Source organism: Neomonachus schauinslandi, chromosome 4, assembly GCF_002201575.2.
Source record: "Neomonachus schauinslandi chromosome 4, ASM220157v2, whole genome shotgun sequence".
Lineage (NCBI taxonomy): Eukaryota > Metazoa > Chordata > Mammalia > Carnivora > Phocidae > Neomonachus > Neomonachus schauinslandi.
Window position 1 is genome coordinate 152,243,024 of NC_058406.1, and position 14,058 is coordinate 152,257,081.

The following is a 14,058-nucleotide window of genomic DNA, read 5'->3' on the forward strand; positions in this document are numbered from 1 at the left end:
TTACATGAAAAGCTGTAGAGAAAGTAGTTGAAAAGTCCATTCATAAAACTTTTATTCCACTTACATGAACTTAATACACGTGTTCTTAACAACTATGCTTGGATTGTTCATGAAAATTTCATAAGACATTAAACAAAGCTAGCCATCATCTCAAGTTATTTCCCTGTTAACTATTTTTACAGAAAATGAATTTAAGAAAATAATAAAAAAAAAAAAAAAAAGAAAAATCACAAAAGCAAAAAAAAAACCCCAAAACAAAAAACAAAACAAAACAAAAAAACCCTAAAAAAAGTTAAATACATGGGATTTTTATTTTGCTGCTGTACTTGATATACATAAAGTAATGGATATCAAGCAATTCATTTTTACTGCGTCTTTACTTGTACATTTGTTCTTAGGTTGCCTAAAACATTTAAATACAAATAAAAGGAGTGTAGCAAAAATAATGAAAGCAAACAGCAGGTAACTTTACAAATAATGGAATGTGAACCGTTTCTGCCCTTATCCAGAGTAAATTGGGTCACAATTAAAGGAACACTTCTGCAACTGTAGTCAAAGGTGTGCACATTGAGAGTATTCCACAGATACTCATGGTTCAATATGTAATAACTACAGAATACCCATTTCTACTACAGCCTTATAAGTGCTCCAAACCTTAAAGTACCCACAAAAACTACACCTGTATCTGGAACCAATTATCCCTTTTATTCCCCACCAGGACAAACCAATATGTAGGCAGTTTTCTTTGCTTAGACATGGAAGCAGTTTTAACACTGGCCCTTGTGAAGCCACAATGTACCAAAAGTACTATGCCAAACATTTATAACTAGTATAAAAATTCCACATCCCCATATTGGCCACCTCAAGATGAAAACAGATAACTCCCTAAATGTTAACTGGCTCTACTCCCCTAATATTCAACATAAAAACCACATGGGAAATATAGAAATTCAAATAGAAGTAACATAAACCTGTCATAAATCGTAAACAAAAAACTATTTGTGGGACAGCATGGATGACAAATGGTCTACTATGTAAATTTTAGAATGAGGCAGACAAAAGTTGGAAGGCCGGTTAATTTTCCCCTCCTTCTCCTGCTTCAGCTTCGTCTCCTTGGGTGTCCGATGTCCACAACTGGCAAAAGAAGGAAATATTTTTCAGCATGTTTCAGTTTGAAAAAAATCTTAATAAATTTGTCATAGTTACCAGAATATAACCACAGCTTTTGCTGAAAGCTTTCTTTAAAAGATTACAAGCAATGAAGACAGCTTCAAGATACAAAACACCCTCATTTTCTCCCTAACCTTTTTGTGTCAACACTTTAAGTACAAAGCAAGTTGTCTTCAAATAAAGTCAGATAACAAGAAACTCTTGGTTATCATAGAAGAGAAAGCAAAATAAAAAATACAGAAGTGCTACAAAAATGAGAATATCAAACTGCTCTGAATAGCCCCAATATGAGAGACGGATGTTTAAGTTTAGTGTACCTAAACGAGAATCATCTTAATTCAAACCCAAGTTCAAGCTCAGGTTGATTTCTTTCGTACAACATAAGACTCCCACTGCAAAGAGAATCTCACACTCCATGAAATTCAAGAGTGAGAATATCAAGTCTGAATTAAATTACAAATTTAGCTTTTCTAATGTTTTTAGCTTAGAAAAACATACCTTTTGAATCTATAGCATTCAAAATAAAGAGTTGAACAGAAAACAGTATGGTCAGAACCCAATCTTCTAAGAGGTAAAAACTGAATTGTCCCATAGTGTTAAGACTATGGATTCTATTAATTTTTTTCATTAATGTTAATTTTGCAGGTTAAAAAAAATCTCAAAATTATTTCAGCTTCTTCAAAAATTAGTATATTTTACAAGTCTTAACAGTCCATAATGACTTTTAGATGTAATTTTTTATAAAAGGACTGCTTATACAATGAAAAATGAAGGAAAAAAATGCAATACTTTTCTAACTCCCAAATCATCCATTAGCTTTATTTATTTATATTTATTTATTTATTTTTAAAGATTTTATTTATTTGAGAGAGAGAGAATGAGAGAGAGCACGAGGGGGGGAGGGTCAGAGGGAGAAGCAGACCCCCTGCTGAGCAGGGAGCCCGATGCGGGACTCGATCCAGGGACTCCAGGATCATGACCTGAGCCGAAGGCAGTCGCTTAACCAACTGAGCCACCCAGGCGCCCCCATTAGCTTTATTTATTAACCAAATAGATCTCTGCCCTGGAAAGGAGATTTCTTCCAAGGTCATATTAAGCTAAATGACCTCTGGAAGTCTGTGTGTTCCTGTTAAACGGGTTTTTTAAGATGAAATTATCTTCTAACATCTCTTCCCAGTTTTAACCTTCTAGGATTCTCAAATTTTCCATAAACACCTGAAAAAGTTGATACATTTTTCTACCAGGGTTATGTGTTGGCAATTTAGTCAATCACATCCAATCTCAAATACTATGTAGTTTTGGCAAAATTTCTTAACAGATAAATGATCCAATCAACCTATAATGATGACAGGTGATACTACTAAGGCTCAGAGAAGACACACAGTAATTAGTAACAGAATCGGAATGCAATCCTTGGTTCTCTTTTCAGTTGTTGGGAGTATGCTCTTTCATGCTATAATAATAACCAAATCAGCTGGAAGTATGTATTTCAAGCCAGGCCCTCTCAAAAAGTGATGACAATGTAACAGCAAGTAGGTCTCAATTTTTACCTTTTAGGAATGACAACCATCTCATCACTTCAAATCAGAAAATAGGAAAATTCTTAATATTAAAAATACCTAACAAAGTGCTTCTTTCCTTTGACATAAAAAATTCATTCTTTAAGAAACTACAGGTTATTCTCTTGACGAAAATAAAAATCCCACAAATTTGTAAGTAGCCCCCAGTTACACTTTTTAAAATAATTTTAAGTGTTTAATAATAACAAAGTATACAGTGTGGTTCAAAAAACTCTTTGATGATGATAACACCACCAGAATATAGACCTGGTTCAGAAAATTGGCAGTGAATTAGAATAAAGCTGGAAGTGAAATGTATAAAAGGATATACAGTCCTCAGGCTCTACACTGCAACTGTTCACTCCTAGCTCTCATTACCTGGCACAGCAGGTACTTGATAATTTTTTCACCTAAGATTCAAAACTTCAAAATCAGTATTTATCTGAAGGAGAATGGGGAAACCTATGGGACTAAAGAGACATATCAACCACTTTGCAAGGTGTAGACTTTATTTGGATCCCAACTCAAATAAAAAACTGTTTATTAAAGACAATTTAAAAAAGAAACAACTTGAATGAGTACTGTTTAGATATTAAACATTATTAAGGAATTACTGTAGGTTTTTTCAATGTGATAATAGCATTACAGTTCTTTTTTCTCAGTCTGGAGTATGCTAAGGATAAGCATGACATTCCATAACAAGTCTTTTTTTTTTTTTATTAAGAGGCTAGCTAGCTAGGCAAAATAGATTTCCATTTGAATTCCGTAAGGTATATGAAATTTTTTAACTGAAGTTACTGATGGAGTACCATAGCTGTATAAATATGGAAGCAACTTTATCGTCAAGAAAACCATTTTTTTAAAAAAGGTTTTATTTATTTATTTGAGATAGAGAATGAGTGAGAGACAGAGAGAGCAGAATGGGGAGAAGGAGGAGAAGCAGGCTCACTGCTGAGCAAGGAACATGACATGGGGCTTGATCCCAGGACCCCAGGGATCATGACCTGAGCCAAAGGCAGACGCTTAACTGACTGAGCCACCCAGGTGCCCCAAGAAAACCATTTTTAATGGAATTTAAACATGAAGAGAACTTGTATAATTTTGATAATAAAAACTATTCTGTGACTAAAATGGAACAAATGGAAACACCCAAATTGAATTGGAAAATAAAACAGCCTATGTGATTGAAAGTCCAAAACCAGGGCTTACAAAATTATTTTAAGAACTAAAACTCTAACAATAGATATGTAACTAACTAAAGTATACATTTTTGGTCCTTGATCTCATCTTAGTTTCTATAAGGCAGTTTTCTTCATAGCTTTAATAGCTGATACAATTTTATATTCAATAAAGAGACCAGAAATATTCCTTGTAATAATCTATAGAACATAATTTCAACCACACTGGCCATTCATGATGCTGTCATGTACTTACTGTCAAGTTGTCTCTCAGTAATTGCATTATTAGCGTGCTGTCTTTGTAGGACTCTTCACTTAATGTATCAAGTTCAGCAATGGCTTCATCAAAAGCCTATGATGAAAGAAGGACATTTCAGTGCTCAAATAATAAGGATTACTAAATTTCCACAAAACAGGTAAAATACGTACTGTCTTTGCAAGAGAGCAAGCTTTCTCCGGGGAATTCAGAATTTCGTAATAGAACACAGAGAAGTTAAGGGCCAGACCCAATCTAATAGGATGTGTTGGTTGCATTTCCTTTTTGCTGATTTCAAAAGCTTCTTGGTATGCTTGTTGTGACTGATCCACAATCCCTGGAAAATAAAACATGCCAAAACGTATCGACAAAGTTTGCACTTCATCTCCACCCCTCAAGCCAGACCTTTAATATCCAATGGTATGCTCTGAAATACTAAGTTGTAGCAACCTTGATTGAATGAGGATCTTAAATTTAAAAAAAAAAAGGCTTCTCGAAGGAACACCACCACACTAACCATTGGTCACTGTCAATACAACAACTCTTGCAATCATCTCAATAACTAGTTTTCACTGCTCTATAGTTACGCTGTGATCACTATCTCTTAAAATTGTGAGGAAACAGGGTGCCTGGGTGGCTCAGTCGTTAAGCGTCTACCTTCGGCTCAGGTCATGATAAATAAAATCTTAAAAAAATTGTGAGGAAACATTCCTATGCACAAAATTGGCTTTTCAACAAGCATGCATTTTAGAACACCAGTATTAGGCAGTAGGTATACATTCTCAGGACTTAAAAAAAATTAATTACTGGAGCACATGGGTGGCTCAGTCGGCTAAGCCTCTGACTCTTGACTTTGGCTCAGGTCATGATCTCAGGGTTGTGAGATTGAGCCCAGCGTGGAGCCTGCTTAAGATTCTCTCTCTCCCTCGCCCTCTGCCCCTCCTACCCCTCCAAAAAAGAAAAAAGTTAATTACTGCTCTTCATTTAGAGCTCTAAGCAATTATGTTTAATTGTAAACGTACAACTGTTTACATTTCAGAGAGACTACTTCCATACTGTGTTATTTTACACAAGTTCAACAAACATGTTTAAAAACAGTTTACCTTTCTTGTCATCACCAGCAGCAACCTCGGCCAAGTAACGGTAGTAGTCTCCTTTCATTTTCAAATAGAAGACTTTGCTCTCTGCTTGTGAAGCATTGGGGATCAAAAACTTTTCCAAAAGAGACTTTGGAAGAAAAGAAACAGTCACAATAAGAATATTTACAAGACTGAAAAAATCTTCACTTCTTAACAGCATACTACAGCCTAATACCCAATTATTACCAGAGTACAATAGTTGAACTGCAGTAGGCTCATAAATTTGTGGTTTAAAAGCAGAATGTGCTAGGGCGCCTGGGTGGCTCAGTCGTTAAGTGGCTGCCTTCGGCTCAGGTCATGATCCCAGGGTCCTAGGATGGAGTCCCACATCGGGCTCCCTCCTCGGCGGGAAGCCTGCTTCTCCCTCTCCCACTCCCCCTGTTTGTGTTCCTGCTCTCGCGGTCTCTGTCAAATAAATAAAATCTTAAAAAAAAAAAAATCTTTTAAAAAGCAGAATGCTTTGGATAGCAATGCTTAAAAAGTGAAGTTAGTGTTGTGTTTATTACTTAAGGACACATTTTGAGTATGTGCCTCCCCCGCATAGTGCTGTTTACATGCTGATAAAGACCACATGCTTCAGTGAATGTGAAAGCATGAGAGCTCATAACAAGCTTTTTCTACTAAGTTGACAAACTTTCCATTTTCAAGGTAGTCATTAGAATGGAAAGAACACAAGAGATAAACTTTTGGGACTCATGGAGGACTATGACTCAAGCAAAAACCAATCATGTTAAGAGAGACTACCAGAGTCCGTAACCGAGAAAGCAGAACAAAATCAACTTCATTTAGAAGAACACAATTCAAGCAAAACCTCACAACAGGTAACAAGTTGTTCAAAGTCAAAGTTTTATTGTTCCTAATTAAAGTTAAGACAGTGGTATGGGGCGCCTGAGTGGCACAGTCGGTAAGCGTCACACTCTGGTTTTGGCTCAGGTCATGATCTCAGGGTTGTGAGATCCAGCTCCCCACCAGGCTCCCCACTCAGCAGGGGGCCTGCTGGAGATTCTTGTCTTCCTCACCCTCTCCCTCTCTCTCAAGTAAATCAATCTTTAAAAAAACTAAATAAAGACAGTGGTAGATAGGTTTATGAGAATTACAGATCTGAAGAGTAAACCTTTTATTAATTTCCTTAAAGTGATTTTTAGCTAATAAAATACATATTTACTGACCAACAGATAAAATTTCATCCTGTATAATTTTGTTTAAAACTATTAACAATCTAGACTAATTTAAATCCTAGCATGCTAATAATTATATTCTACAATTGATTTAAAGCAAAAAAAAAAAAAATCAGATCGTTGTATTAAGGGGAGAAGGCACAATAAACTAGTGGGTTTTTTTTTTTTTCTTTTAAGAGGAAAAAAGGTAATTCCAGTAGTACAATTAGGCAAATGTTAATAAAAATACTCAAAAAACAAAACCATTCTCACCACCCCCAATTTTCCTCCTGGCTAAAAATACCCTAGGAATCAAGGTGAAAATCAGTTTTCAACTGGGCTTAGCCCCAACTAGTCCATTTTTACAAGAAGAGTTATCAAATTCTTGATTCTTGGTTTCTGTCCTTCTGGCAGTCACGCAGTTTAGTCTACTCATATGCAAAACAGTTTGAAGCTACAGATAGTTTGAAGCTACAGATACCCACATGAAGTGGGTAGGGGCCAACATGGCAGTAGGGCCAAGCTGCACTGCATTATTGGAAGGGGGTCAAGGTGAGAAGTCAAACTACTACGTTTCCTGTGGTTATTAACCAATATTTGAAACTACTGGCCTAAAATCAGATGAACACTTTGGTTAGGATAACAAAAACTTTATTATACCACACCCATACCTTCATATTCAAAGGCCTCTCAGCTGCATTTGTCCTTTGAACACCATGCTCTTTAGGACATAAGCACTCTTTGTTTTCTATTTTTTTTTTTTTTTTTTTTAAGATTTTATTTATTTGACAGAGAGAGACACAGTGAGATGGAACGCAAGCAGGAGGAGTGGGAGAGGGAGAAGCAGGCTCCCGGCCGAGCAGGGAGCCTGATGTGGGGCTCGATCCCAGGACCCTGGGATCATGACCTGAGCCGAAGGCAGACGCTTAACGACTGAGCCACCCAGGGGCCCCCATAAGCACTCTCTGAACACTGACTATGGCAGCTCTTTTGGGATCTGCCTCAAAAACAGAAGATAGTCCCATTTAATATAGTAAGTGGATTTTTCACTTAAGTGAATATGAATTTTTCACGTAAGAAACAAATGACCAAGCCTTTTCAAGTTTTATATCTTAATACAAAATACATTATTCATTCAACTATGGAAGATGGTATAGCATAATGGCTTTGGAGTCAGTCTAGTAAATGGTGGCATTCCACACTTCAAATGGTAAATTCAATTTCTGACTGGCTAAGCTGAAGGTTAGACTATGAAGTCTAACTAAAGAAAAAGTAATAACGTAACCAACCAGAATTCACAAATAACTTTAAACAGCAAAAGAAAAATATATAAATTTAAAGAAGGCTCCATATACAAGTCTTTGACTCATTTACATAAGTAAGATTATACTAAAATATCTTCAAATAAAACTGACAATAACTAAGCCCAAACATGAAAGTTATTCTTCACTTATTATGCAGTTCTATTTCATATTTTACTGCTTAAACCTATTTTTCACATTCACTTAATTCTCCAAGTATTTAAATGCCCCTGTGTTAAACACTGAGAAATAAATGGTGGACAAGGTAATCTCTAACTTTGTGTTAAGTGGTTTAGCAAGGAAGACAAATGAAACTGAGAACAACATTGCCTAGTTACGTCCTTCAACTTTGTTTTTTTTTTTAAAAAGATTTTATTTATTTGACAGAGAGAGACACAGCAAGAGGGGGAACACAAGCAGGGGGAGTGGGAGAGGGAGAAGCAGGCTTCCTGCTGAGCAGGGAGCCCGATGCGGGGCTCGATCCCAGGACCCTGGGACCATGACCTGAACTGAAGGCAGATGCTTAAGGACTGAGCCACCCAGGCGCCCCCCTTCAACTTTCCAATGACTTTAACCCATTCTATGTCAAGATGAAGGCCACAAACACGTGTAGTCAAGGTGACAAGAAATGTTACAACCCATCTTTAGTAACACATCTTTTATGAGTACTAACTTCTATATCCCTAGTAACATTGTGTGTAACTCACAAGGAAAATTTTTTAAACAGTAGTTAAGCACCTCTCCCCCCAAAGTGAACACTGCTTTTAGCCATAACATATAAAAAAACAGTAACAGAAACAACTTTAAAAGATATTAACCAGAAACTACAAGTAAAAGGAAGGCAAGACAACAGTAATCAAGCAGCTTACTGACCCAACGATAGACCAAAAGGACCAAGAGTTAAGTATCAACAGTGGCAAACAAATGTTTCTAGTGAAATGCTGACTACAAGCTGAGAAAGCAAGCTCATTAAACTGTACACTACAAAAATGTGCAGTTCTTTGTATGTCAGTTATACTTCAATAAAGCTGTTACAAGTAAAAAGCTGAGAACGGGATAAATGACATACTTTTGTCTATTGTATCTTCTGATGACAAAACTCTAAGAACCATTAAAACTTAAAACACAAGAAGACAGACTGGATATTAAAGATTAAATAAATATTTAAATAAATATTATTAAAGATTAAATAAAGGGGCTAACACTTGGTTCAATTGGCTAGGAAAAAACAGAACTGTGGTAGACAATCTCCAAAGACATCCTCCACTAACTCCCTTGCCATCCCTGTACACACATATGCCATTCCTCCTCTTGTCAAGATGTGGAATTTATTTCCTTTCTCCTGAGTCCGGGCTAACTTTGATGATTTGCTTTGACCAAGAGAATGCAGTGGAAGGGACTCAGTTCCATTTCTGAGCCTAACCCAAGAAGACTGGCAGCCTCCCCTTTCGCTCTTGGAACCCTAGGCTAGCATATAAAAAGTCAAACTACCCTGCTGGAGAGAAAGGCCAAGCTAGCCCCAGGAATGGGACAGGTTAGGTAAAGCCATTCAGGTGTTTCAGTCCCAGCCAAACGCAGCAATGAGTGACTCCAGCCAATACCATGTGAAGAGCTGCAGTTGAGGCAAACCGCAGGATCACAAGAAGGAATAAATCATTGTTTTAAGTTACTATGTTTTAAATGGTTATGCAGCAATAGACAAGAAAAAATTTTATAAAGCTATATCAATAATAAAGATAACACTTCTAATACTTTAATTTGATCCTTTCATAAACCTACCCATGAGAAACTAAACTACCCTACAGAAGACAATGGGGCCCAGCTCAACGTGTGAAGGTACAACTCCAGCTAGGCAATCTGACCTGTACTACTACAATTATGCTACATTTTTTTCTGCCCTAATAGGGTGCTATGCCTACGAAAAAGGATAATGTGATTCCAAGATATTAATACAATTAGGAATCAAAATTAAGGAAAATGATTCAGTTCTATAATGTACTAATGAGACCAAAGCTATAGTATATTGCTTCTTTAAGAAATTTATCAAGACAGGCATTGACAAACTGGAGAATATCCAGGAAAGCAAGCAAGAATGGTAAAGAAACTAGAAACTTGTCATGAAAATTGAAAGAATGGCTCTAGACAAGACTAGTTAAGTTCAGCAAGAGGCAGATTTCTGCTCAATAAGAGAGATTTGTATGAGTGGTCCAAACTTGGAATAAGCCACCTAATCAAATAGCTCCACCTACTCTTACAGAGATTTTAAGGAAAAATAAGGTGATTACTTGGGGTATTTTATAGATTCATAAATCAGATGTGGTTTCATTCAACTAATATAAGATATGGAAGATACAGAGTTCATTCAATTAAGTTAGTTTTAGCACTAAAGAGGTGATTAAGTATGTTAATTTGTCAAACTGACCAAAGAAAAATAAAATATACATTTTCCAGATTTAGAAGCCACAGGAAAGAGGCAAAGTAGGAAGACCAAGATGGAAAGAGTAAGAACAAAAGGAAAAAGGAAGCAGCACTTATCAGAAAGCAGCAGTGACAAGGAAAAAATTGGAGGTGAGCAAATTTAAAAATCAAATAGAGGAAAGGACTAATAGCTATTTTCAAAAAATACAAAAACTTGAGAATATCCTACTCAATATATAATGCAACCTTCTAAATTTCATTCATCTACTATAGTATAATGAAAGTGATGATTACTCTGGGACACTGTTAAGAATCTGAATTTCTAAGGAGAAACAGCATTATATAAGTGGTAGATGAGACATTACAACTTCCAATCATAAACAGAGGGTAGGCTGACTACTGATGTACCTCCACTTGCAATTTAAAAATCTGCTTTTGATGACAACCACTATCTTTTAAAGATACCATGGCCAACATTTTCAAAAATATCTATGATTAATTTGCAAAATTAGAGTGAACACATATTCTGACTTTATATAATAAGGTAAAATGGGATAGGAAGCAGCAAGATGCTATTAGAAGCCCATATTCAACATCTTTCTGTAAATGGTTCATAATCCAGGGCTAAATGATATGTTCTTAAGAAAAAACACTGAAACAATCTATCAATGGATAAATTATGTGACCCTTGAGATCTTAAAAAGACTTTTCTCTCTTTACAGGCACAATTAACCTCTTAGGTTGTGAAAACACTTAAGATATATGGGGACAAGTAATGACTTTCCCTCCCAAACCAGTCAATTTACCAGAGCAGAATATATTAGCAAGCTTCTTTTTTTTTTTAAAGATTTTATTTATTCATAAGAGACAGAGAGAGAGAGAGGCAGAGGGAGAAGCAGGCTCCCCGCTGAGCAGGGAGCCCGATGCGGGACTCGATCCCAGGACCCTGGGATCATAACCTGAGCCGAAGGCAGACGCTTAACCATCTGAGCCACCCAGGCGCCCCTATTAGCAAGTTTCTAACACATGCTTTGATCAAAGGATGATCTACATACCATAAATGCTTTGACTTTGGAGTGTATTCAAATTAAGGAACCATATAAACATGTCATCTAGTTCTGACTGTCCTTCCTGGGGTAGGTTCAACCTGCCTTCTTCATTAACAAGAACTTAACATTCAATCCTGGCTGTGGTCAAATATTTCTAATGAAAGGTTTATAAACTGAAAAATCTATCTCTATTCTACTGATATACCATACCACTGGTCCTTTAGTATAATTATAGTCTGAAATTAAGAGTAAAACATCACCTTAGGCAACAATTAGACTAGAAACCACCTAAAACACCAAAACTACTACCTTAATTGGTAGCAAGACCCTAATCTCTGGGTATCCAAGCACTTCCTAGAGCATCAGCTTGGTGTAATAAAGCATAAACTCTAAAATCAGACAGACTTTGAATGCCTCTCTCATCATTAATTTTGAAATATTGGGCAAATTAATCTCTCAGAGCTAATCTATAAAACTAAATGAAAATCTAGTTATATAAAATGATCAACATGAAAATCTACTTCAAAAGGCTGCTATGAGGTCTAAATGAGAGTATAAATAGGAAAATCATAGTTCCTGACAGAGCAGGCACTCTATTCAGATATAACATATGAGATCTTGACATTCAAAAATCTGCTCTAGTGGCTCTTGTAATCTCATTTTTAACACTTTGAGTTCAGTAATCTAAATCTGTGTAACTATTAAGAGGGGTAAAATAATGTGAGTTAATATACAGAAAGCATTTAGAACAGAGCAAGAAGAGATACCCTTTGGAGGACAGAACACTCTAATCTGAACTAGCATTCTCTAACCAACTATTTTCCTTCAAGTACTGTCTAAACTAATCAAGTAAGTAAGTTATCATAGGAAATATCTGCACTATAATTAACTTTAAAATGACACCTTAACCAGCCAACCCACCAACATCCCAGAAACCCACCTTAGTTCCAGACTCCCCCTCCTCTTACATGATCTAATTTCCTTATGTTTAAAAAATGCTAACTTATTCCTCCCAACCATAGTACTTATTCTTTCTCTCTAAACATACACTTTCGGGGTGGCTGGGTGGCTCAGCCAGTTAAGCATCTGCCTTCAGCTCAGGTCATGATCCCAGGGTCCTGAGATCGAGCCCCGCATCCGGCTCCCTGCTCCTCCCTCTCCTCTGCTGCTCTCCCTGCTTGTGCTCTCTCTCCAAATAAAAAAATAAAATCTAAAAAAAAAAAAAAACAAACAAACAGATACATGTTCTAGAAAAAAACTAAGTAATAACAATAAATGCTCCATATTTAAGGTTTAAAGATTTTTGGTTTTAGGACTGCTTTATACTCATTAAAAAAATTTAGAAAGCTGTCAAGATCATGGAAGTGGTGGACACAAGTTTTCCAAAATTCTCATTTGTGTTTCAAAGCTTAACTTTATCACTGGTCACAAATACCATTTGTTTTCATTAAAGTGACAAGATTACTTCTTCATTTTCAAGATGTCTGCCAAATACTCAAGCCTGAATAACCATAGCTTGCCTTTCTGTCATTCTTTGAAAAGTGTTCTGTGGGGTAAAATAAGGGAGCAGCTAGTTCAGCTCATGATTCAATCACAAAAACTTTTCCTGGAGGTTAACTGTTATACTTCTCATTATGCCTCACAGAATATTAAAAAGATTATCTACATAAGGGCTATTAATGATTTTATAGCTTCAAGGACAGTAAGTAAAGCCAGTATCCACCCCCCAAAAAAACTAGATGGGTGGTGGTGAGGAATACATAAATTACTAATACAGTATGGTCCCACTCTTTGTTAGTATTAGGACCAGCAGTTTTTGCATCAGTGCTAATGTCCACACAGTGAAGAATCAATGGTGACTCAGTATTATCATGAAAATAATTGTGACCTCAGGGACCCCCTCTAAAAGGAGTCCATGCATCACTATTGATTTAAAGCAATCTGTGCTAAATACGATCCACCTTTAAATATCCAGCTCTAATTCTATGTTCTCCCTAAAGCTAATTCTCAAAACTATTCAGTTTAGGCCTATGTTTTCTATACCTCTAGTGTTTAGTGAAGAGCCTTTTTTTTTTTTTTTTTAAAGATTTTATTTATTTTAAAGACAGAGCAAGCAAGCAAATGAGCGAGCTAGCACAAGCAGGGGTTGGAGCAGAGGGAGAAGGACAAGCAGACTATGCGCTGAGCAGAGCCCAACATGGGGCTCAATCCCACAACTCCTAAGATCATGACCTGAGCTGAAATCGAGAGTTCGATGCTTAACCAAATGAGCCACCCAGGTACCCCAAGAGCTTTTAATTAAAGAAGAAAAAAAGGAAATATCCTAATTTGTCAATAATGTACTAGTTAAATTATATTACACATATATACACATAAATTATAGCACACATATATAACTCTACAAAACATTTTAAAAATGAGGTGTCAATATGGAATAAAGCCTAAGACATACACCAAAGTGCATATATGTGTGCACAAGTTACAGAATACTTTGGGGAGTTTTTTGGTTTTGCTTGTTTCTTAAAGATTTTATTTTTAAGTAATCTCTACACCCAACATGGGGTTCGAATTTACAACCCTGAAATCAAGAGTCCCATACTCTACTAAGTCAGCCCGCTGCCCTCAGAGTACTTTGTATATAATCCTAACTCATGTGTCTTCTTCAAGGATAGAATTGTTTGCATAGGAACCATAAATTCCCAGAAGGGTAAAAATAGGACTAAGGCTAATACAGATTACCTCTGAGCAGGTAGGACAAAAATCAGAAAATTTTTATTTTTTTACTTCATATCCTATGCTCTATAACATCTAAATTATTATCCAGAGTAAAA

General features: G+C 36.2%; 1 protein-coding gene across 1 annotated transcript in view; it reads right to left on the minus strand.

Annotated features, from left to right (window-relative positions):
• Positions 1-248: 248 nt before the first annotated feature.
• The window catches only part of YWHAZ (tyrosine 3-monooxygenase/tryptophan 5-monooxygenase activation protein zeta), a 30,595-nt gene continuing 16,785 nt past the window's right edge, over positions 249-14,058 (minus strand). The window contains exons 3-6 of the mRNA XM_021688701.2: positions 5,267-5,390; positions 4,337-4,500; positions 4,164-4,259; positions 249-1,134 (exon numbers count right to left, since the gene is read on the minus strand). Coding sequence (XP_021544376.1) covers positions 1,075-1,134; positions 4,164-4,259; positions 4,337-4,500; positions 5,267-5,390 — 444 coding nt within the window. The 3' untranslated portion in view covers positions 249-1,074. The remainder of the gene's footprint in view (positions 1,135-4,163; positions 4,260-4,336; positions 4,501-5,266; positions 5,391-14,058) is intronic.